Source organism: Sceloporus undulatus, chromosome 7 (genome assembly GCF_019175285.1).
Source record: "Sceloporus undulatus isolate JIND9_A2432 ecotype Alabama chromosome 7, SceUnd_v1.1, whole genome shotgun sequence".
Taxonomy (NCBI): Eukaryota; Metazoa; Chordata; class Lepidosauria; order Squamata; family Phrynosomatidae; genus Sceloporus; species Sceloporus undulatus.
This window is the reverse complement of record NC_056528.1, coordinates 19,927,130-19,953,019: the sequence shown is the minus strand read 5'-3', so window position 1 is coordinate 19,953,019 and position 25,890 is coordinate 19,927,130. Positions and strand designations below refer to the sequence as shown.

The 25,890-nt window shown below is 41.7% G+C and overlaps 1 protein-coding gene across 1 annotated transcript; it reads right to left on the bottom strand.

Annotated features, from left to right (window-relative positions):
• Positions 1 to 563: 563 nt before the first annotated feature.
• On the bottom strand, positions 564 to 25,890 carry LHX3 (LIM homeobox 3). The gene is made up of 7 exons (XM_042478725.1): positions 25,884 to 25,890; positions 25,444 to 25,695; positions 6,715 to 6,886; positions 6,022 to 6,224; positions 3,687 to 3,838; positions 2,384 to 2,555; positions 564 to 1,382 (listed from the first exon to the last, which is right to left on the bottom strand). Exons 1-7 carry the CDS (start codon positions 25,888 to 25,890, stop codon positions 964 to 966), a joined length of 1,377 nt encoding a protein of 458 aa, XP_042334659.1. The 3' UTR covers positions 564 to 963.

The window sequence follows — 25,890 nt, the reverse complement described above, 5'->3', positions numbered from 1 at the left end:
TAGAAATCCCAGGATTCGGAAGGATGGAGCCATGGCAGTAAAAATGGTGTTATTATTTCTACCATGGTATGTGTACCCAAAGTTGCAAGAAGATGTAAGAAGCATGAGGGAGCATCTCCATTCATCCACCACACTGTCAATCCCTATGGGGAGGCCCATACAGCCCTCCCACTCATCTGCCACCATGCCACAGTTGTTGTTGTTGTTGTTTTAATAAATGAGGTTGTATAGAAATGAGCTTCCACTTCCAGATACTTTGAGGTGGCAGAAGGGAAATAAAGTAAAGGAAGTAAAGGAAGAAAAATAAACCCATTCCCACATCAGGAAAATCACCTCTTGAACCAACCTTAAATGTACCTTTCTTCTCGTCTGACAATGGATGATCGTCTTGAACCCTATATATATATATATATATATATATATATATATATATATATATAATCTTGATAAGTTGGGACACAGTGGCTGGTCCTGGAGTGGATGTAAAATTGTGTGGACAACAGATTGAAACCCTCAAAATAACCCCTCACCCACCCGCCCCATACACACATACACACCATCAAACCTGGAAAACACAAGTCTATTCGGTGTTCAACAACTCTGTGGGACAAAGATGCAAAAAAATGGGGTGTCCGTCAAGTTGAAAAGATCTCGTTTTTGTTTTGTTCGTTGTTTTCATTAACCTGTTCTTTATGCTGTTCCTTGGGTTTGAGGGAGAGGGAATTTGTGTGTTGCTTTGGGTCAGTTGTCTTTGCTGGCGAATCTCCCACTTTCCTCCGATCCCCTTGTTGTTCCTCTGCCTTTTATTACCCGAGGCTGAATGATCACCCTTCAATGAACTCTTCAGTCCTGTATCAAAATTGAGTGCAGTCAACATCATTGCCTTTCCATGAGCTCTTGAGTCCTGTATCAAACTGGTTCAGGTCAACTTCATCGCCCACCTATGAGATCTTCAGTCCTGTATCAAAACTGGGCATGATCCACTTCGTCTAGCCAAGAGGCAGGGCTGGCAGGGAAGTCTGGGTAGCCTCCGCTGCTTCCTGTAGAAAGATCTGAACTGGGTCCGTTCCCACCTAGCAGCCTCATTGGCTGAGGCATGGTCTGTCCACCTTGGGCTACAATGCCCAAGCCGCTGTCTGGGTAGACCAAGCTGGACATTAAAGGCTGGTGACCGGGCAAAGCTTGCAAAGATGCTGGTGACTGGGGCATCCCATAAGGGCTGTTGGATCGGAGGTCGTGGTATTGATCCTGACTCGGAATGCCACTGTGTTCCAATGAGAAGCTGCCGTTGGTCCCGGCTTGCCTCCCCAAAGCAGGGGAGTTTTCGCCAAGGTTGCTGTAAATGCCGTTGGAGTGACTTATCTCTGATATTGATGGTTCATCTGAAAGAGGGAAAGTAAACAGTTTTGTTAAGAAACGTGGCCATGCTGTATCATGACATACCATAAATCTTTTGTCTCTCTCTCTGTCTGTGTGTGTTGTGTGCCTTCAAATTGTCTCCAACTTATGTTGATCCTAAGGGTTTTCTTGGCAAGATTTGTTCAGAGGACGTTTGCCATTGCCATCACCTGAGGCTGAGAGCGTGTGACTTGCCCATGGTCACTTAATGGGTTTCATGGGGATCAAGTGGGGAATCAAACCCTGGTCTCCAGAGTCGCAATCCGACACTCAAACCACAACGTCATGCTGGCTCCTTTACTGAGGTCCTAATCTACAATGGCTTTGAATATGCCTCTTTCCCACTGTGTAGCTATAATGCCTACCCTAAAGGTTTGACCAGGTGTAAGGATCAGTCCTGATACCTCTCTTTTTAAGCTGGACTCATGTTGTTTCATCCCAGCTAGAGTACAGCCAGGGGATCATTTTTTCAACAGTAAATCAGTGCGTAGGTAAATCTAATTTACCCAGTGGTTCAACTCTACTTGGGCCCACCATGGCATTACCTTTTTGTGGTGATGGGATAACATGTGTCAGTGAGGCCAAAAGCTATGCTGACAGTAGCAGTGCTGCCGGATGGATCTCTTACATCAGATGGCATTTTGCTGAGAAGCCAGACTAGATGCTGGGAATGCTCTAATTGGAGATCCTGCATTGAACAGGGGTTAGACACAGTGGTCCACGAGGCCCATTGCAACTCTGTGATTCTATGACTTGGTTCCCAAGTTTGCAAAACCTGAAGTAGGCTGTTGAAAACATTAATCTCTCATTCATAGGGCCACCATAACTGTAAGTCAACAACAGCAACCTCTATGTGGGAGTAACAGTAGGATTTCGGCCTTTATGCGAATAACAATGAGATTGCCTGATCCCATTGCTAGCAGAATTACTAGCTAGCTTTCATGGCTGAACTGGTCTTACACACAACCTGGGTTTCCTTTTGTACCTGTGAAAGAAACCTCAGCGTCACTGTCTGGGCCTTCTTCTTGGATGCTGTCCTTGTCCGATTTGGAGTTCCCTCTCGATCGCTTCATGTTTCTAAAATACTGTCCCCATCTTTGTCTTCCAGCATCTTTCTTGAGCCGTTTTTCTTTGGCCCTTCTGTTCTGGAACCAAACCTGGGAAGAGACACCTTAACAATGCATTTCAGTCTGAAAGGGTTAACAGTACAGAGAAATAGCAAAATACATTAACTGAGGCTAGAGTTCCAAGTTTATTTATCCCACTGAAAGTCTGTGAGACTATTACAAAAAGTGGGTGTGAACCTCTTAGTTTCCCATCATCAGGATGAAAGCATCTGTCTGCTTTTAGGTCAACTGTCTTGGACATCATCTTTAAAATTGTGGGTATAATGTGAATAATATGGGACATGGTTCGGAACAAACCTACATTAAGATATGATGACAGCCTACTTCATCTGATTCCACTCTGAGCCTAATGCCCAGCACTTGTTGCATTTATGATTCATGTTCAGCGAATGGTGTGCAACTTACAGGGGTTGATCTTCAACCCTGTGGGACACTTCTCATGACCCAATCACAATTTAAACCTCTCCTAGTTCTCCATCCATCAGCCAAGATTACGGTATGCATCATGAGAAATACATCTATCATGTCTTCATGCTACATCTCCTGATAGTAACCCCCCATGCTCCCAAACACACCTTGGCTTTGTCTTTACTTAGGAGAATACTCTGGAGTGCCCCCAGAATATTCTAGCCCCAAATTCCCCCCTTACCTGCTCTCTTTTGGTACAGGTTTTTGGCTCTCATAGACAATTGCTTTCCCAAGCGGTCCCCCTTTGCCCCAGGGTGCCATTGCTGAGGCCAGAATCTGGTGCCAAACCATGTTTTTGATGGCAGATGTCTCATTTTGACTAAATTTGTACCTGCAGCAGTGGTGCCAAGTGGCTCATAGTGACCGCAAGTAAAGACAGACATCATTGTCGCTGCGGAAAAAGCCAAAAACCAATAGTAAAAGGTAAATTATTTACATGCAGGTTATGGGGGGGGAATCCCAAATCTGGTGCTTTGTATCATGAAGACAGTCCACTCTCAATTCAGAGGTTTGGCCCTGCATTGTGCAAACAGGATGCACTAAGTCCAGGAGGGATTCAAGGTAATTGGTCCATGGAGACACCGAGTAGAGTTGCGCTGCCTTCATGCTCTTCTCATGGGCTTCCTATAACCTTGCATACCAGCATGTGGGAACCCAACCACTGTGCTTTCTCGCTATGACTCCATCGCTCACCTGAACCACTCTCATATCCAGGCCTGTCTCTGAAGACAGCTGCTCTCGTACGTGGCGAGCTGGTTTGGGGGAGTTGTTGTAAGCGTTCTTCAAAGTTTCCAGTTGTTTGGCTGTGATTGTCGTCCGGGGCCTCTTTGCCGTGGACTCGGCCTCTGCAAAAATTCCCAAGAGACAAGGTATAAATGTCCAGAGGCTCAAAGGCTATAGTTGAGGAATCCAGACCCTCTTAACCCACCCCAGCTAAATGCATTTTGAACCCATGCAATAAACAATGAAAAATTAGGAGCACAGAATGCATTTTACATTGCTCCATTCTAGTATTTGGTACCACTTTAGCAATCATGCCCCCATTGTATGGAATGCTGGGATTTGTAGTTTGGTGAGGGAATTAAAATTATCTGCTAGAGAACTCGTGTCCACTTCTTTGGACTACAGTTCCCAAGGAACCTCGATTTAATCCTTTGGTTTGATATAAGCAGGATCACTTCCCTGTCCTTATCATTAACCTGTCCGTGGCAGCGATAGCGCAAAAGGCTTTCAAATCGTAGTACCAGTCCCACCATTAACTTGTAACCTGAATTCACTGACTCACTGCTTTGGATGTCCTCAGCTTTGGGTGCATGATAGTTTCACAAACATAAATGAGAAAAGGTAAAATCTTCGGATTCGCAATACAAGGATATGTCAGAGAGCCAATACTGTGCTTCTGATCTTGGCCACCTTGGTCAAAAGATGTAACTAGTCCATTGATTCCAAATCCATCAGCGTTAATGGGAGAGAAGGCATTGATTCGAAAGCAATGCTTTCAGTGGCTTTTAATGATTGGATTACATCATATATTTTTCTTAGTTCCCATTACCATTTTTATTGCTTTTATTCAGTTTAACTACTGATAACCGTTTTGCATTGCTTTTATTCTGTGCCAAGTTAATTTCAAGTTAAACTTAAAAAATCAATTCATGATGTTTGGACCTTTTTTCCTCCTTTTTATGCCTTATGTGACAAAAAGAAAAGTTCGCATATTTTATCACCAAAGTACATTCAGAAATGAAACACATTCAGATTACAGCAATGGTGGTAATGTCTTTGGTATAAAGACCGAATAGGATTTTAAAACATAAAATGAGCCCATTTTATAGGCTTGGTGGTAAGAAACTAAAAATAAAACACAAGTCTTAAATTAAGCAGACGATTGTATTTCAGAATAAAATGGTGCCTAAATCCAGTTATTAGACCCAACTAGACTAGATTCTTGAATAACTGGAGCCTGTGCAACTGTTGATTTATGAAATTACCGTTGATTTTATGGGTCTAATCTACTTGGAATTAATAGCTGAATTTATGTCCATATGAAGAATTACCCTGGAAATGCCACAACTATTCTCACTCAACTCCCTGACAGGCCTCATTCCCACTTACAAATAAATCGCTTTGCAATCTGAATCGATTTATCGGTTCGGCAGCGGAGCGTGGTTCACACCACATTTGCCCCGATCGCATTTTCTTGCTGCAAAATAAAATAACCCACTTGTGGTTCACATTGATGAATGGATCAATTCAAAATGGACCCGCTCCAGCCGATTGAAGGGCAAATTTAAATCGATTCCGATCCGCATCTGGTTCACACTTGTGCGGAATTGATTTATCCAAAAAGACATGGAAAAAATCATTGTCAAAAAGATGTGGGTTAAATGAGTCTGGCATGTGGGCTCCCTCTCTGAATCGCTTCAGCAATTTAGTTCAAGTGCGAACCATGGTCATTTAAATCGGTTCGATTTGTGATCCAGTTTAAAAGGTAGTGGGAATGAGGCCGAAATATCTCACCAAACTAAAAACCCCAGAATTCTGCTTTGTTAAGAGTCAGTGTGTCGTAGTGGTTTGACTGTCGGACTATGACTCTGGACACCAGGGTTTGATGCCTAGCACCTCCATAAAGCCCACTGGGTGACCTTTGGCAAGTCACACTCTCTCAGCCTCAAGGGAAGGCAATTGCAAACCTTCTCTGAACCAGTCGTGCCAAGAAAAGACCTTTAGGGTTGTCATAAATCAGAAACGGCTCGGAGGCACACAACAACAGTAGGAGAGACATACAGACAGATAGACCAACTTATTCTATGATATAAATAGGAAGGAGGGAGAAATAGAGAGGGAGAGAGTTAGATTTAATATGAGAGAGAGTTAGATTGCAAAGCACATGGATCCAGATGACTTATATAGCAATGTCTCAGACCTGGGCACACTAAGGAATGTCACTGCTCAACTAACTATTTGCAACATATATTATTTCTCCCCTTGCTACCTATGGCCCATGGCTCCAGCCCATTTGCAACCCTACCTCTCTGCTTGGCCGTCTCATAGTCAGCTTTGCAGACCAGCCGGCTGTCTTCCATGAGGTAGAATTCATCCCCGGTGGCCAGCTGTCGCTTGCACACAATGCAGGAGAAGCAGTGGAGATGGTAGACAAAGTCTTGCGCTCTTCGCACCACTTGGGTTGGAGGAATACCTTGCTGGCAAGCGGCGCATTTGGTCCCGAACCTCCTGTTTTGGAAAGGCAGGAAAGAAGGCAAGCAAAGAGACAGTCTATGAAATGGAGGGCGACCTGGGCTGCAAGTCTGTTTAATTCAGGAACGCAGTACTTTTTAAAGGAACAATTATTATTGAAACTAGTGGGCACAACATCTGAACAGGATTTTGATATTCAGTTTTCGGATTTAGTCCTGCATTGGTGTAGTGCTGCACATTCATGCCAAAACAAAAAGGAAAATGTGTTTAAACCAAAAATGTGGAGGGGTGTATGTGCTGTAATTATATATATATATATATATATATATATATATATATCACAGGGTTTTCTCCCAACCCTGCCTCCAAATTGAGGGCATTTCCACCATGTTTAGAGCCCTACCAGATTAACGTCGCCATACTGTGAATTGTGAATTGCTTTAGCTTCCCAAATAAAGTTATTCTGCTTTCACAGTGCGGCTTCAATTTCTAAACTAAGGTCAGGCAGTACATGACCAATACTCACTTAAAGAAGTCCTCCTTGCAGTAGACGCTCTCCCCACGGCTGAAGCATTTCTCGGCCAACTGGACCTGGCAATCGTGGCATTTCAGGCACTTGCTGTGCCAATGGCGGTCCAACACTTTTAGGATGAAGCGATCCACGATGTGTTGGTTGCAACCTGCACAGAGTGGGATTTCTGGTGGGGAAGAGAGAGAAAAAGCAGATTAAATACTTCATTGCTACTCCATAGGCTTCACAGTCCCTCTTGAAACCCCTGCGGTACTCCATTTTACTCAAAGGACGGCAGATTCTCCATCTTTGGAGGCATTTAAGCAGAGGTAGGATGGACATCTTTTAAAAGTGCTGTGGCTGTGTATTCCTCCATGTGGGATTCTGTGCTAAGGTGCCCCAGATTTTCCAGATTCTTAGCAACCCTGGGGCTTATCTATTAAATGTGACACCAAGACTATCTGCAGCAAATTTGGATTAAGCAGCCACATTCCGCCTTTCAGAGGTTGCACTGATGTAAAATTTCAAGCTTCCCTGAATTATTTTTGGCCACACAACAGCAGTCGCTCCACATTATTCATTTACTTTAACTTGTCAGTCAAGGATGCGCGCATATGTATTTCCGCTTTTGTTGTCACACTCCCATGCAGATGAGTGCAGGTAAGATATATCAAGCAAGCAGATGCACTTATACGCTTATATGCTTATATATCTCACAAAACTACATATCCCAGCATTCTAAAGCATTGAGCAATGGTCATTAAAGTGGTGCCAAACTGCATTGATTATGCAGTGCAGATGCAGCCCTAGGAATGGATGCTACCACCCTGCATTTAACCAAAGTGTTTAAGTGTGAACATACGTATGAGAAAGACAGCTGCAGAATTTTGGCCAATGTGCCTTCTTATCTTTTAGCAGGGCTTTTGGAAAGTGACATTTTGGGGACACAATTCCAAAACCACCCAGTCAGCAATGCAAACCCCATATCACTATAAAATGAGGTCTCCTCACCCACATATAGGAGGTGTCCCCTGGCCAGTACATACCTAGGTGGTAGTATACTATTCCCTCAGCATAGTATAAATCTATGTATGCAAAGATGCATCATCAATATGCATCAATAAGCAACTCCCTTGCAGAATGGTAACATTGCACAATACATGTCAGCACAATAAAGCCAGCACCACAAAGCCTGGAGGCCATTGAATAATGCTCAAGTGCAACACACAGTGTGAAATGGCCAGTGCACCACTGCAATGTGCAATGTTGCTGTATGCTCAACTCCACTTCCACTACTGTCAGCAGAATACATCCGTTGCACTGGAGGGAACAATGGGCCCTGCATGCATGATGTGACTGTTGCCTGGCACATGTTTATCTCACTACTAAGCTGCCAGCCTTTCTTCAGCTACAGCAAACTAGTCCAAAATATATACATAAGAACATAAAGAGTGAAAAGAACAAGACTAGCAAAGACATACAAGTACAGTGGGCCCTTGGTATCCACTGGGGTTTGGTTCCAGGGCCCACCGTTGTTATCAAAATTATTAATGGATGCTTAAGTCTCATTAGATACAATGGCATAGTAAAATGGTGCCATCTCTTGTTCCCAGGACCCAGGTTCAGACTGTGACACAGTGAAGCAGAAGGGCAAGGTGTGATGCCTAGTCCCTGGGACCCAGATTCAAACTGTGACACAGGCAGAGAATCAGAAGGCTAGGAGGACAGGAGGACATGTCATTGACACTCCCCTGCAGCCACAGCACACAGACATAGCAGCTGAGCATAGCTGAGAAAGGGAAGGTCTGCAATGCTCAGAGTGTTTAACCAGGGAACGCTCATTAATCAGACAACAGATTCGAGAGGCTGCCAGACTATAAATAGTCCATTGGAAGGTCATTGCTGACAACCAACCATTCTGGAGGAAGCAACACTTTTGGTTGGCCTGATAAAAGCATCATTGTTTGGATGTTACTGGATTTACAAATCCTAGGATACCTTAGGATGCAGCTGGGGCAACTGTAACAGTATCCAGCTAATATATCTGTACAATGCAAATGCACTTTATCTCTAACCGTAGACTTCATGGGCTTAAAGTTTGGACTTTTCTGTTCTAGGCTCATTCTTTACACTCTTTTAAACCACCTTGGCTGAAGAAGGTTTCTGGAGAACTCAGAAGCTTATGCATTTTAATGGTATTTCCATTGGTCCTAATAAAGGTGTTACCCAAATGTGGACTTAAGTTACTTTGTTTGCTTGTTTTCTCATGGACCTATGTTCTTGATGGTAGTCGGAGTCATAGGAAACGCATCGTCTAAATGGGATTTAAATAAATGTAGACTTTTTACAACTATTAAAATCATCTCAGAAACAAATGATCAACAAAATCAATACTAATCATCACCATCATTATATCATATTCTAATAATAATAATAATAATAATAATAATAATAATAATAATAATACTGTAATTTTATACTGTTTTAGTCCAATGTGATTCTTCAGTTTTGTAAATGGGATCTTCTTTTATTGGTCTATGACCATAAATAAAAATAATCTGTCCTAATAATAATAATAATAAGAATAAGAATAATAAGAATAATAATAAATTACTTCATTACAGTACTGTACATTTATATTTTTTTAATCCAATGTGATTCTTAATTTTTGTAAATGGGATCTTCTTTTATTGGTCTTTCAACATAAATTAAAATATCCTATCCTAATAATAATAATAATAATAATAATAATAATAAATTATGTTATTGTACTGTCATTTTATACTGTTTTAATCTAATGTGATTCTTAAATTTGTAAATGGGATCTTCTTTTATTGGTCTATGACTGTAAATAAAAATACCCAATCCTAACAACAACAACAACAACAACAACAACAATTGTCTCCTTTTGCTGTCAGGCAAAAACTTTTCTTTGCAAGCAGGCTTTTAATATGCAATTGCAGCCAAAGAGGTTCCTTATTGGGGTCTTTTTTATATTTTTCAACTATTTTATATTTTTAACTTCTTCTAGTAATGCGAAGTTTCAAATTCTTTTTATAAAGCAGTGCTTTGTTGTTGTTGTTGTTGTTGCTGTTGTTATTCGAAGGGTAGTGTTGCGTAGTGGTTTGAGGGTTGGTCTACGATCCTGCAGAGTCCCTGGAGAGGGAAGGAGGGAAAGTAGGAGAGAAGAGGAGAAGAGGAAGGAAGAAGGGAGGGAAGGGAAGGAAGGAAGGAAGGAGGAGGAGGAGAGAAGAGAAGAGAAGAGGACAGAAGGAAGGAAAGGAAGGAAGGAAAGAGGAGGAGGAGAGAAGAGAAGGAAGGAAAGAAAGAAGAAGAAGGGGAGAGGAAGACAGAAGAGAAGGGAGGGAGGGAGGGAGGGAGGGAGGGAGGGAGGGAGGGAGGGAGGGAAACGATGGAGAAAAGGAAGAGGGATGGATGAAAGGACGAGGAGGGAATGACGGAGGAGGAGGGAAGGATTCTTCTATTCCTCCCTTTCTCTTTTTCCTTCTTTCTTCTTTCCAGGAAGTTTTTTTTAAAAAAAGCATCTTCCCCTCTGCCTTCTCTCTCTCTCTCTCTCTCTCTCTCTCTCTCTCTCTTATCTCCATCCCTTGGCTGCCTTCCTCCCTCGGAAGCCTTATTGATGCCGGAGCTCTTCGGGAGACCAATGCCGGATTCCGGGCGTTCTTTCGGCCAACCATTCCCCCGAAGAGGAGGCTCTTCTTGGCCCCTCTTTCCTCCATCGTCCCACAACCCTCACATATGGGAGGCATTCCCTCCTTTCCTTCCAGAAAGGCCTTCTTCTTTCTTTCTTCTTTCTTTTTCTTTCTCCTCTCTACTCCCCCTCCTTCTCTCCCAGATTATTATTATTATTATCATCATTATCATTATTATAATTCTGCAGATCATGGATGTTCAATTGCAATGTTCTTCTCATATTTTGGAGTAGTTCTGGGAAAAGAGCAGGTTACAAATAATAGTAATAGTAATAATAATAATAATAATTCAAAACTTGGGGTAGGGTGGGCTGGATCGGATCAGGGTTCCAGTCTACTTCCTCGGATGCATATTATTATTATTATTATTATTATTATTATTATTATTATTATTATTCGTTTGTTTATAAAGCACTGCAAATTTTACACAGCGCTGTACCTAGAAAACGACTAATAAGGAATAAAATCCTGCATTTTAACAGCGAACAGTGATAAAAATATTAATGCATCGAATGCATCCTGAGGAAGTTGACTTTAGTCTAGGAAAGCTCATGCTTCCTATTTCTCTCTTTCTGTTTAGTCTCAAAGGGGCTCCAAGATCTCTCTACATACTTCTGCATTTAATTTAATTTAGGGATCTAGAGACCCAAGGCAATATGCATCGGAGGAAGTAGACTTCGGTCTAGGAAAGCTCAGGCGGCCAATTTCTTCCTTTCAGTTTAGTCTTAAAGATCTCTCTACGTACCGAAAATGAATATACATATGGAAAAAATAATTCCACACAATGAGAACATAGAACCGAGGCCATAAAATACAGTAAGTATATAAAATACATAAAATTAAAATAAGAATAAGAATAAAAGAGAGAGATGGAGATGGATGGATGGAAATTTGGATGGATAGATAGGTAGGTAGGTAGGTAGGTAGGTAGATAGATAGATAGATACAGACGGACATATAGATAGGTGGGTAGGTAGGTAGGTAGATGATAGATAGATAGATAGATAGATAGATAGATAGATAGATAGATAGATAGACAGACAGACAGACAGAGACGGACAGATAGATAGAGATAGAGAGATATATAGACGGACAGACAGACAGACAGAGAAATAAATAAAGAGAGAGAGAGAGATGGAGGGATCGAGAGAGAGAGAGATAAAGGATGGATGGATGGATGGATGGATGGATAAATAGATGATGATGATGACGATGATAATGATGATAAGCCAACTAGTGAACCCACATGGATGGAGCTCCTGAACCCACATCTATCCATCTTTCCTCACACACACACACACACACACACACACACACACACACACAAAGACACACCTGGCTTCTCCATTTCCAGGCATCTCCAGATCTCTCCAAGGGATCTCCAGATCTCCAAGGATCTGCTCCCTCCCCCCCACCCACCCACAAAGCCTCCTCCTCTTTACCTCTCCGGGCCTCCTGGTGCCTTGCCAGCAGTGCAAACAGGGTCTGAGTGCAAGCGGGGGGCTCTTGGCCTCGCCTCGCTTCCTTCCTTGCATCCATCTTTGGCGTCGCTTCGCGCTCCCTCCAAACTCTGCAAGGCAGGCATTCATTTAAGGGAGGGGAGGGAAAGGCTCTGCGGAAACCTCCCCTTTAAGGGGCCAGACCCAGAGACCGAAGAGCCAGGAGAGCAAGACTCCTGATGGAAGGCAAGGAGCAAAGGCCGCCCTTTGCTTCCTCCAATTCTAGGCTGCATCAATAGAAGTCTAGTGTCCAGATCAAGGGAAGTCATAGGACCACTCTATTCTGCTTTGGTCAAGGCTCACTTAGAATACTGTGTCCAGTTCTGGGCACTGGAGTGTGTTCAGAGACTAAGACCTGGAGCGATGGATTCAAGCCAAAGGAAAAGAGATGCAGCCTCAACATCAGCAAGAACTCCTTGATGATAAGAGCTGTTGGGCAGCAGAAGAAGTGTGTTGGAGTCTCCTTCTTTGGGGTTTTTTAAAACAGAGGCTGGATAGCCATCTGTCAGGGGTGCTTGGGTTGTGAGTTCCTGCATGGTAGAGCGGGGTTGGACTGGATGGCCCTTGGGAGTCTCTTCCAGCTCTAGGATGCTTACTTGCTAATTAGCTTACTTGCTGTTCACCGCTATGATCTTTGGAATAGCGGTATATAAATAAAACAAATTATTATTATTATTATTATTATTATTATTATTATTATTATTATTATATCTGCTGACTGCCGACAGCAGCCATGGATGAGAATTAGCACCACGGACAGGGCCATGAATATCAGCCTGTCTGTCTTTCTGTCTTTCTATCTATGTATCCCTCTATCTATCTATCTATCTATCTATCTATCTATCTATCACCTATCCATCTTTCTATCTCTCTGACAGTCTGTCTGTCTGTCTGTCTGTCTATCCCTCCATGTATCTCTATCTATCTATCTATCTATCTATCTATCTATCTATCTATCTATCTATCTATCCATCCCTCAATCTCTCCGTCTGTCTGTCTATCCCCCCTCTCTCTCCATCCATCCCTCCATCTCTCTCTCCATCCATTCATCTCCACCACCACCACTCCCCAGTATATTGCCTCTACAATGCCAAGCCTTCCCTGTTTCAGCACCAGGGACAGCTCCCATAAGAACAGCCATCGCCCTGGCGTTCAGCACCGCGGACAGCTCCCCCTCTTTGCCTGTTCGGCGCTAAGGCTGGCCGAGGGCCAGGAGAGTCCTCCCCTGTCGCTGTGTGACTTCAAGTCCTTTCCGACTCATGGCCACCTTAATGCGAAGCTATCATGGGGGTTTCTTGGCAAGGTGTGTTCAGAGGAGGTTTGCCATGGCCTTCCCCTGAGGCTGAGAGAGTGTGGCTTGCCTCAGTGAGTTTCATGGCCGAGCTGGGAACTGAACCCTGCTCTCCAGAGTCCTAGTCCAACACTCAAACCATTATGTCCAGGCTGGTTTCTCCCTCGCAGGAAGGAAAAGGGGGGTCGGAAAAGGGAGTGAATGGGGGCTCTAGGGGCATTCATTGGGAGGTTGAGTAAAAGGAAGAAGGATCACCCCTCTGGCTCTAGTATGGGGGGAGGAGGTTTCACTCCATATACATTTAGTTGGTTTAATTATTGGGTTTATATCCTATTGTTCTCTCAAAATGGGATTCACGGAACAAATAAATATTAGAAGAAGGATAAAGAGATGGAGGAGGAAGAGGAGGAGAAATAAAGGGAAAAGGAGAAGGAGAATGGACAGAGAAGTCCCGCTTGATGGCTAGGAGTAGCTGAGCCAAGTTTCCCCGGAGGCAATTTTTCCTTCTTTGGTTGGTTGGTTTTGCTGGAGTTATTAGCATATTCCAGCAAGAAATCTCCTGCCCTCAGCCCACTCCATCCAAGAGGGTTAGAGAAACGTGTAAGTTGGGTAGAAAGAAAAGAGGAAGAGGAAGTAGGGAGGAAACTGAAAGGAAAGGAAAGAAGGGAAAGAAAAGGAAGGAGAAAAATGTAAGGAAAAGAGGAAGAAAGAAACGATGAAGGAAGCAAGCAAGCAAGCAAAAAAGAAGGGAAGAGGGAGGAGAGAAAAAGGAAAGAAGGGAGGGAGGGAAATAGAAGGAAAGGGAAAAGATAGAACGAACGAAAGAAAGAAAGAAAGAAAGAAAAGAGGGAGGGAAAGGTTGAAGGGAGGAACCAAAAAAGGAGGGGAGGGAAGGGAAGAGGAAAAAGGGAAAAAGGGAGGAAGGGAAATAGAAGGAAAGGGGAAAGTAGGGAAGAGAAAGAAAGAAAAGAGGGAAGAAAGAAGGGATTAGAACAAAGGAAAGAAGGGAGGGAAACAGAATGATGAGGAAAACGTAGGAAAGAAGGAAAGAAAAAAAGATGGAACAAAGGGGAAAGAAGGACAGAAAAAAGAAGGGAAGAAAAATATTTCATTTCATTTGTATGCCGCCTTTCTTCTACAGTGGAACCCAAGAAAAAATAAAAGGAAAGAAAAGAGGAAAGAAAAACATTTCGTTTGTATGCCGCCTTTCTTCCAAAGTGGGACCGAAGGAAAGAAAAAAACGAAAGAAAAAGGAAGGAAGGAAAGAAGGAAGGAAGGAAGGAAGGGGAAAGAAATGAATGAACCCATGAGCGAAGGAGAGGCGCACACACATCCACCTCAAAACGGTTTAGGCCCAATATTGTTTTAAATAAAGGATTGTAATCGTTTTTTTTTTAAATTGATGGTGCAATTTTATTTTTTTTAGATGTTTTCCTCTTGTAAGCCGCCTTGGGTCTCTTTCTGGGAGAAAGGCGGCATAAACAAATCAATAAAATCAATAAATCAATAGTCTCTTCCCTAACTCCTCCTCAATAACAAGAACTAAAATCGTGTTCCTAAGGGGTTGATGGTGTTGGGTTTAAAGTCATATAAAACAGTGGAGAAAGCACCTCAAGGGCTCTTCAATCGCCTCTTCTCCCCACATTTATTCCCCAGGAATGAGAAAAAGGGAAGAGAACCGTTTTGCACGTCTGAAGGGAAGACACGTGTAACCCAAAGCCAGGGAGAGAGAGCCGACAGCATCCAGTCCTTTCCAATAAAAGAAGGATGGAGGGTATTTCCAAGTCAATGGAAAGGTCTCTCCATCCAGAATCAATAAAATTGGGTGAGACTACGAAGAAATGAAATGTGAAGAAATGAAATCAAAGGCTGTTCCGATCGCCTCTTTCCCTTCGGGCTTTTCCTTCCAAAATGGCTTTTAATTCCGCTGTTTGGATACAATCGCTTTTTAAAAATCCCGTTTTAAGTTGATAGGGACCAGATTGTTGTGAGCCGCCTCGGAGGGGCCCTTTTCTTGGGGGGAAAGGCGGAGTACTGAAAAAATAAACATCGTTACTGTTTCAATCAAGTAAATGTTGGGAGATTATACACACACACAAGACACCCACACCCATTTACTTGATTGAAATTATAATATATATATATAGAGATAGATAAGAGATATAGAATATATATATATAAGAATATACATTTAAAAATCGTTACCATTTCAATCATGTAAATGTGGGGATATATATATAATATATATATATCCCAACATTACGTGTTGAAACGGTAACGGTTTATATATATATAGTATATATATCCCAACATTTACATGATTGAAATGGTAACGATTTTTAAATGTAATCTTTATATATATATATTCTTATATATCTAGATCTATCTATCATATATATATATATATTTATAATCAACAGTAAATGGTGTGTGGGTGTGTGGATATATATATATATATTTCCCAACATTACTTGATTGAAACGGTAACGGTTTATATATATATATATATTGAAATCATATTTATATTTTAAATATTTTATATCAATGCACCTTTTTGTATGCTTTTCATTGTCTTGTTGTTGTTGTCGATTTAATATTGTAAGCCGCCCTGAGTCCCAGTTTTGGGGAAAGGGCGGGATATAAATCAATATAATAATAGCAATGTAATATTTTATTATTATTATTATAATTATTATTATAAATAGAAGAGAAGCAGCAGCAACTATGAGTAATAATAATAATAATTTTATTATTATAAACATAGAAGAGAAAAAAAACAAATATGTAAATAATAATAAATAATAATAAATAATTCTATATTATTAAAAAGAGAAGAGGAAGAGGAGGAAGAAGAAGATGAAGAAGAAGAGAAGAAGAAACAGCTATGACTCAGGGTTCGAATCTCAGCTCGGCCGTTTTATTTTGTTTAATTAAATGATTTAACATTAAAAAAATCTACAAAGTTGTTTTTTTTAAATAGTTTTTATTCTTTTTGTGATCCGCCTTGGGCTCCTTTTTTGGGGCGAGGGGAAAGGCGGCACGGGGTAAAAAATGAAATAAATAAATTGAGGGTCGGCATCAGTCAAAAAGGGCTTGAAAACCCCAACTACAACAACAACAACAACAACAACAACAACAAAAGGTACTATACATATTTAACGGAGTAAAAACCTTTGTGGCTCAAGAGGGGTAAATACTCCAAACGTAGCTTTGGCGAAGAACTGAAGTTTAGGTTCCTAGAAAGGAAAGGTCCTTTCCGCCGACTACAACTCCCATCATCCCCAAGAAAGGAGCCTCAAACAGGGACACTACTCTCCAGAATTTATCCCCAAATCCATCCTTCTGCGGATTTTTCAAAGAAGAGATCCATCTTTTATCTGCTTTTAACTTTCGTTATTATTTTAAAATCGCTTTTATTTATGTATGGGAACAGGTATGAGTTTGTACAGGTCTTTCTGTTTAGAAACATTTGCGCATTAAATCACTAAATCATTTTAAAAATCACGTTCGTGGTGCTTTCATTTGGTGTGTTTTGTTTAAAACGGGTTTCCACCTCTTTTTTTGGCAAACCGTTTTAAATGCGTGATGGAGCCGCCTTGGAAGAAAGGCGGCATGTAAATAAAGTAAACCAATAAATGAAAGGAACGGTGTAAGGTTCAGCCAAGCAAGTCTAACGGAGAGGCAGTTAGGAGAGAGGAACGTCGTTACTCTCTCCGTTATTCTGGCCTCTTCTGGACCCTTCCCGCCTTGGGACGGCTGGGCAAAATGTTATTTTGCTTTATTTTCATTTCTGTGCCACCTTTCGCCCAGAAAGGGACCCAAGGCGGCTCACAAATCAATTGAAAGATCAATCAATCAATCAATATCTCCAGTTCGTTAAATTAAAAATGCTGAGGGCATTTGAGGGTCTGCTGTCTTAATACGGAGAATGAAAAAAGATCGGACTTTCTTCATTGCAAGGAGCTCAGATTTCCAGAAGAAAAAAGAAAGAAGGAACGAAGGGGAAAAAAGAAAAAGAAGAAAGAGAGGGGAGGAAAGGGAAAAGAAAGGAAGAAAGAAAGGGAAGGGAAGAGAAGGAGGAAGGGGGACCAAAGAAAGACAGAAGGAAGGCAAAAGAAGGAAGGAAGGAAATAAGAGAAGGAAAGGAGGAAGGGAGGAAGGAGAAGGAGAACCAAAGAAACAGAAGGAAGGGAGAAGGGAGGAAGGATGAAGGGAAGGGAAGGGAGGAAGAGAGAACAAAGAAAGACAAAGGAGGAAGGAAGGAAGGAAGGAAGGAAGGAAGGAGGAGAGGGAAGGGGGGAAGGAAGGAAGAAGGAAGGAAGGAAGGAAGGAAGGAAGGAATGAAGGGAGGGAGGAAGGAAAGGAATCGAGGAGGAGAGAAGGGAAGGGAAGGGAGGAAGGAGAACCAGACAAGGAGAAGGAAGGAAGGAAGGAAGGAAGGAAGGAATCCCAACTAAAGAAGGTCCATTCAGTGAATGGGTTTAGCTCTTTTTTGACTCACCATTCAACAATGAGCAATGAGACTTCTCGAGTTGGGCCTAAACCAATAGAATCAGATATTGTTGTGATATTAAAATGACGGTGATTATTACCATTCCAACAACTTAACAATTTCATAGTAACAAGGGTAGAATCAAGAACATGGAAGAGACCATAAAGGCATCCATGTTGTTTGTTGCTGCTGCTGCTGCTGATAACAATGACTCTTTGCATCATATCATTGTCAAACTGTGAAACGTGTTTTGGACCATCACAAGAGTTAGTAGTTGTGATGATGAGGATGGCGACGAAACACATTAAACATCTTTCTGCACCGTAGGTACTCTGCTCCGCTAAGTGGCGCATTAATCTCCAAGAAGGCGACTATAGCTTGGCGATATGCGATGTATCAATGTAATTACAATGCGTAGGGAGGAAAGTGATTAACGGAAATGCCATGGATAGGTTGGCAGCCTCTTGTGAATTATATTCACCTTACACACACACACAATACACACACAAACACCCAAAGGTCAATTTTGGGGTTCGCCCTCAGCAAAGTCCCGTGGGTTCCTATTCAGGGAATAGTGGCCAGTCCCTAGCCACGGATGGCTAGCACCAATAACTCATGTATAAGCTAGAAACATTGGTCAAAAACATGGGTTGACTTATCCAGGGGTCAATGTAAATCCTATACTTAACTCATAGTTTGACCCAAGATGTTTTATATGTCTCTCTAGGCATTTTCCAAGGACCTCCCACAGTTCTGATGGTACACTCCAGCGGAAGTTGACCAGAGAAGCACCTAGAGGGCCTTGAAATGCCAGAAAGCTGTTCTCCTCTAGGATCTCTCAGTCTTCCAGTGAGACTCTATGGTAACATTTGCTGGAAGCCGTTCGTTTCAATAAGATCCGCTATTCTTTGTGGTTTCGCGTTGCTGCAAATTGGGAAAGTCCTCCCGTACACAGAAGTTGGAAGTGCGATGGTACAAATAGTTGGTTTGTTGTTGTTGACTTTGGCAACCCATGGCGAAGTTATCACAGGTTCCTTGGCAAGATGGGCTTGAGGAGTTGCCATTGCCTTCCCTTGAAGCCCGAGAGAGTGTGACTTGGGTATTCGATGCTCTATCGAACCAGGTCTATACTGTACCACTTCCCCCTCTTCGCGGTGTCACATTTAATTTCCCATGCCCACCTTCCTGTGCCGTGTTCCCAACCCTTTGCTTTACTTGCCTTGGCTGTCTTTTATCGATATTAAAAATAAGGAGTTATTGAGAGAGTCCTCTTTTCTTTTCGATGCTCTCTCCCTCCAAGTTTAGTCCGATTGCCTTGTATCCCTGTTCATAAAACGTTACAACAACCGCTTCGAAGCGAAATGAATTGCGGCCGATCAGGTTTCTTGCCAACCAGGGTCTATCTACAACCTGTTGGGTCACCTGCAAGTTGAAAGGTCAGGAAAACTCCGGCCAGAGTGATACAGACACAGAGGCTTCGAAAAGAACTCATTCCAAACCTATTGCTATTTTTTGTTCTCCTTTCTCTGCAAAAATGGTACAAAAGGCTCCCAATTGTACATTTGTTTATTCTCTTGGATAAAATGGTTAATTCATCCATTTCCCCCGCTAGTTCTCAATATCAATCCGCTAAAATGAGATTCCCATATTCGTCCATCTCGGGCATAGAACGCTTTGCTGCTGCAATCCTAGACGGCAGTATCTTCTATTGCTGTTCCTTTCCTTGGAACTGCTTTACTTACTGCGCCATGGGGAATTTACTGTTTACTTTAACGGTTACTTTACTCTTTACTTTACTCCATCAGAAAACTACTTTCATTGGAAGAATATTCTGAATCATACAATGAATGGTTTCCATTATTGCTGGTTGTTATGGTTTTTCTATAAGTCCATCACACATGAAAGAAAGTCCTTGCCTTGAGTCTTATTCGTCCAACCTCATTTTTAAATCTCTTTAGATATCCTTTCTAGTCTCAAAGCGCCATCTAAACTCCATTCATAAGGTTTTCCTTTCCGATCATAACATAGGCGTCAGTCCCTTCTGCCACGTTTTCCCTCTTCGCCAATTCAATATGGACCTGAAATCTGGGCCCATTTTGACCATGAACTCTTTAACCTTCTCCATCTTCCGTCTCTCTTCTTAAGAGAATTTAGACATTTATAGGGGAGACAGCATGGCGGAGTGGTTTGAGCCTCGGACTATGGCGCGGGGGACCAGGGTTCGAATCCAGTAACCTAATGAGTGACGTTGGGCAAGTCACACTCTCTCAGCCCCTCAGAAGATGGCAAGGGCAAACCCATCCGGAGATACTGCCAGAAAAACCCCATGATGTGTTGCCATAAGTCAGAAACAACTTGAAGGCCACACAACACACCACACCACACACCACCACACACTGTGTGTGTGTGTGTGTGTGTGGTGTGTGTGTGTGTGTGTTGTGTGTGTAGGTTGTGTAACATCATGAGTGATGAAGAAGCCCATGGAGCTTTGAAAGCTTGCAACAAATTACTGTGCATTTCGGTTGGCCAATAAAGGTATCATTTAGAGGTTTGGTGTTCAGATAAATAGATAGCGTGTAGCAGTAAGTGAGTAGTAGTAGGTAAGTCAGTTGTTGTAGTCTTTTCTGAGATTATGTGCCATTTGTCAGATGTTTTTTGATAGTGCCTGTGCATCGTTGGACACATGTACATTTACTTTTGTTGGATACAGTACAAGTATATAAATATAACAGATACAGATCATAGGTAAGATTCTTACCGATGGGATAAATAAATATAATGAGAGAGATTTTAGACAGAGAACAGAATACAGAAGATTATTCCTGATGGACGGATAAATATATATATAGAGAGAGAGAGTGGCAAACAGAGAAATACAGATATATATATAGATATAGGTACAAAAGAAAGTTTCTTCCTGACCATATAGAGAGAGATACAGATATAGATATAGCAGGGCATGGGTGAAAGGAATGAAAAAAGATGAAATAAACATCATGTTCTCTCCTCTCCTCCTCTCTCTATCTATCTATCTATCTTATATATATATATATACCATACGTGATATACACCATACACCACACAACCACACACAAATATGTATACATATGCACTCACACACTATATGCATTGAAATATTTGATAATAAATATAGAACCAACATCTATAGCTAGATACAGAGCTACCTCTCAATCTGTGCCGATATATTACATTACAATTATTTGTATATTGATCTGCAACTATCCGCCTTTAAACTCTGCTGCCTTCTATCTAGTCTTTGGTCATAACCTTTCAACTAGATGTGCATTTGCTTTGTTTTAAAGTGCTTGGCATTGTTTTAAAACTGGAATTCATTCGTTCAAATTGCAATTTGTTTTAATGTTGTAATATAGAGGAACCTATTGAATCAGTGGGATCTATGGAAGGTTGGCTTTAGCAAGTCCATACTGAGTCAGTGAAACTACTAACCCGGGATGAAGAATTTATTCCCTTGATTATCTATATGTATATAAACGCACACATATATGTATAACATGAGCACTACACTAGATACAATACATATACATACATACATATAGACCACATATATATGCACACACACACACACATACAAACACACATAGACACACTATATGTATATAAACCACACACACACACACACACATATTTGGGTGGTCTCAGTCGGCAAAAAACTAGCCTCACTTGCTTTTGTGTCCAACTCGTCTTTCAATAAAGGTAGGCCACACATCCCACCCCTTTTCCCTTCTCCTTCCTTCTCCTGCTCCTTCGTTGTTCTTTCTTTTGTATTATGTCAATGTTCTTCTTCTTTTTTATTTCCTCCCCCCCCCTCCTCCTCCTTTTTCTGGTGGTGCCTTCCAGGCGTTTCCGAACTTATGGAGACCCTGAAGGATCAGGGCCAGATTTGTTCAGAGGAGGTTTGCCATTGCCAGCCTCTGAGGCGAGAGAGTTGTGACTTGCCCAATGTCCACCTACTGGGTTTCCATGGCCAAGCGGGGATTCGAACCCTGGTTTCCAGAGTCAAAGTCCAAACATTTTCCTTACTCCTCCTCCCCTCCTCCTCCCCTCCCCTCCTCCTCCTCCTCCTCATCAGCATCATCATCATCATCACCATCTTTTTATTTTTCTTCTTCTTCGCAGCATCATCTTTTTATTTTCATCATCAGCATCATCATCATCACATCACATCTTGTTATTTCCCCTCCTCCTTCTTTATTCTCTTTTTATTTCCTTCCCTTCTCCTTCTCCTTTATCTTTTTATTTCCATCATCATCACCTTTTTGTTTCCTTCTCCTCCCCTTCTTCTCATTATCTATTATCTCCTCCTCCTCCTCCTTCTTCTTCTTCTCCTTCTCGTGCCTTTTTATTTCTTCCTTCTTCTCTTTTGGGGGGGGAAGAGAAACGGAATCCCACATTGGTTTTGGTTTTAAGAAGGGACCAGAGCTAGGCCACCATAGAGGGAGGCATCTGGGTTTTGTACTACAGCTCCCAGCATCCCAAAGAGATCCCCAAATGATCCCTCTCCAGAACTCGATGATGATGATGATGATGAGGAGATGGATGAATGATGATTGATGATGATGATGATGATGATGATGAGATGAGGATGATGATGATGATAGTTTGCCTCTCCTGGCAGAATCGACCATTACAAGGATCCACAAACTTTTGTTGTTGCTCTTCCCAAGTCCCAGCATTTCAGACTCATGGAGACCCTAAATCATGGGGTTTTATTGCAGATTGGTTCAAAGGGGGTTTGCCATGGCTTCCTCGGAGGCTGAGAGGTGTGACTTCTTGAACAAAAGTCAATAGATTTAAAAACAACAACATTCCTTGGATCACAGGGTCCTAGTCCAACACCCAAATGACTAGATCCACATACTCTCCCACAACACACCACACACACACACACAAACACCAGATCAAAAAAGGATTTTAATCTTTCACAAAGTGCTTTTAAAAAATGTACCATTCAAAAATATAAATTTAATGCATGAAAAACAAGGGAGAGCGCTGAGAGAAAAAGCTGCCTCCTCTCCTTCTTCCAAAAGGTTTTTGTCAATATCATCATGCACTAATAATAATAATATAATAATATCCTGCCTTCCTCCAGGTATAGGGCCTGAAAGCAGCTAATCATTATTATCACTAATAATAATATTAATATTAATAATAATATCTGCCTTCCTCCAGGTACAGGAACTTAAGGTCATCATCATCATCATCATCATCACTAATAAATAATAATATAATAATAATAAATAAATAATAATACCATGCCTTCCCCCAGTATAGGGGCTCAGGCGGCTAAACATCATCATCATCATCATCACAATAATAATATAATAATAATAATAAATAATATCCTGCCTTCCTCCAGGTATAGGAACTTAAGGTGGCTAATCATCATCATCATCACTATTATTATATTATTATTATTATTATTATTATTATTATATCCCACCTTCCTGCCAGTATACGGGATCAAGGCAGCTAAACACATCATCACATAATCAAATAATAATATAACAACAACAATATCCTGCTTTCCAGCCAGTATAGGAACTTAAGGTGGCTAATCATCATCATCATCATCATCATCAATAATAATAATAATAATAATAATAATATCATCCACCTCCTTCTGGTATTGGGGGTTCAAGGCTAATCATCATCATCATCACAACAACACACAACAACAACAATAATAATATCCTGCCTTCCCCCAGGTATAATGGACTTAAGGCGGCTAAGCCATCATCACCACCATCATCATCTCAATATATAATATAATAATATAATATAAATCCTGCCTTCTCCAGATATGGGGGCTCAAGGTGGCTATTAACATCATCATCATAATCATAATCATCACTAATAATAATAATATAATAATATAAATAATACCTGCCTTTTCCAGATGTGGGGCTCAGGTGGCATATCAACCATCATAATCATCATAATCACTAATAAAATAATAATAATAATATAATAAATATCCTGCCTTCCTCCCATATAGGGCTCAAGGCAACTAAACATCATCATCATCATAAGAATAAGATACGAATAATATCCTGTCTTCCTCCCGTATGGGACCAAGGCGGCTAAACATCATCATCATCATCATCATCATCATCATAATATAATAATATCCTGCCTCCCCCGGTATAGGGACTTAAGGCGGCTAGCAGCCATCAGTCAATTATTTGGGAAGAATGGTTCGCAACTTTAGGGCAAACATTTGGGAACTTGCCAAGCGATTGAAGGCGTTTGCTTCAAGTCCACGGGGCCCGAGGACTGTGTGGCTCTCCCCACTAGGCTTCCCTACCCCTGCTGGGTTCACAGCGGAAACCCTCCTTTCTGACCCTGGGACCTGTTCGTGGCTTTAAGGTCTCACAACCACTGGTTCTCCTTTGGCTGTTCTGCTTTTGCTGTGGCTTTTTGGGTGCAAAGGACTAAGGCAACAGAGGGACGTTACCTTCCCTGGACTTGGAAATGATGCTTCTTTTCATGCTGGCTAAAAGGACATTGGCCCTTTTTGCTGCACCATCACACTCCTGGCTCAGAGGCGCACAACCTGGACATTTGGCCAAGATTAACCCTCAATGATTTTCTCCCCAACTACTACTAACTACTACTACAACACACAGACCTTTTCTCTACAACCGTAATATTACCCAAGGAATATTTCCTCCCCACAATGGAAAAATTTAAGACTTTTGCCCAAGGATTTTGCTCTCGGGCTAAGTCCCTCCCTAAGGAAAAAATTGCCCAGGAGTTTTGGTTTTAAAGCTTGATTTTGATTTTATTTGGGTGGTTGTAGGCCGAAGGTGGCTCACATCATCATCACACTCATCATCATCATCATGGCAATTTACCAACTAAAGGAATAATAATAAATAAAAATATGCATTAATAATTGCAAACAAATAATCATGCAATTTATGCTTTGCAAAAAAAATAAGATTTAAAAATGGCAATTTATTGTTTGCAAGAAGATATTGCCAATTTCTTGTTTCCAAAAACGGTTGTGATTTATTGTTTCACCCCCCCAAAAAAATTGCGATAATAATAATATTGTTTGACCCCCCCCAAAAAATTGGCAGTTTATTGTTTGCAAGAAGATTTGCAGTTTCACAAAAAAAAATATTTTTTCACCCCCAAAACTGATGTTCTGCTAGCCAAATAATAATAATAATAATAATAATAATAATAAAATGGTACTTCATTTTGTTTGCCGAAACGAAAAATAAAAATGGCCATTGATTTTGCTTTTTAAAATAAAAATAAAAATGGCAATTTAATTGTTTTGCAAAAAACCAAACCCAAAGCATATTTTTGCAAAAGCATCTACAAATTTATTTATTTATCCCCCCCCCCAAAAAAAAGAATTGCAATTTCTTGTTTACAAAAAAAAAGAGGTTGCAATATATAGATATAGAATATTTGGGAGCAAAACTAGGGCAACCCACATGGTTGCAAAATCATAGGAATAATAGTGATCATGATGATGGTGAGGATGATGATGGTGGATGCAGTTTGCAAGAAGCCAAGGGATGCTCCCCAAATAGCCTCCCCTGTCCTCCTCTCTTTCCTCCCATTGGACTGTTCCTCTCCCCAGACACAAATACACAACTACACAACACACACAACACACAACACACACAGGCCCCCGAATGGCAGCAGATGGCCATGGCTACAGCGTCTCAGCCCAACGGACAAGCTCGCGACCTGGAGTCCGGCTGAAGGCGCAGGCTTCGGGGGCTCCTCCTTTCTCCCCCGGGATCTCTCCAGAAGCATCCTGGGGGCTCCGATGGGGCCCTGGAAGACGGACCCCCCTCTGCCCCCGATCCGATTCCCAGTCCCCCCCAAGTCCCTGGGCCAGAGACTCCTCCTGCTCTGGCCAAGGCTGGAGGCCAAATGCCAGCAGCAGGCTGCCTCGTCCTCCTTCCTCCTCTTCTTCCTCCCGAAGGAGGGATCTCGCTTGGGAGGGTTTGCAAAAGAACTGCAAAAGGCAGCCCGGACGAGAGGAGGGAGGGCCCTCGCGTCCAACTCCCCAGCATCACTTGAGACTCTTGCCGCTTCCTCCTCCCTCCTCCCCTCCTCCTCCTCCTCGCCTCTTCCTTTCTTCCACTCCTTCTTCTCCACCTGGTCAACTTCTCGCCTCTCACCTTCCAT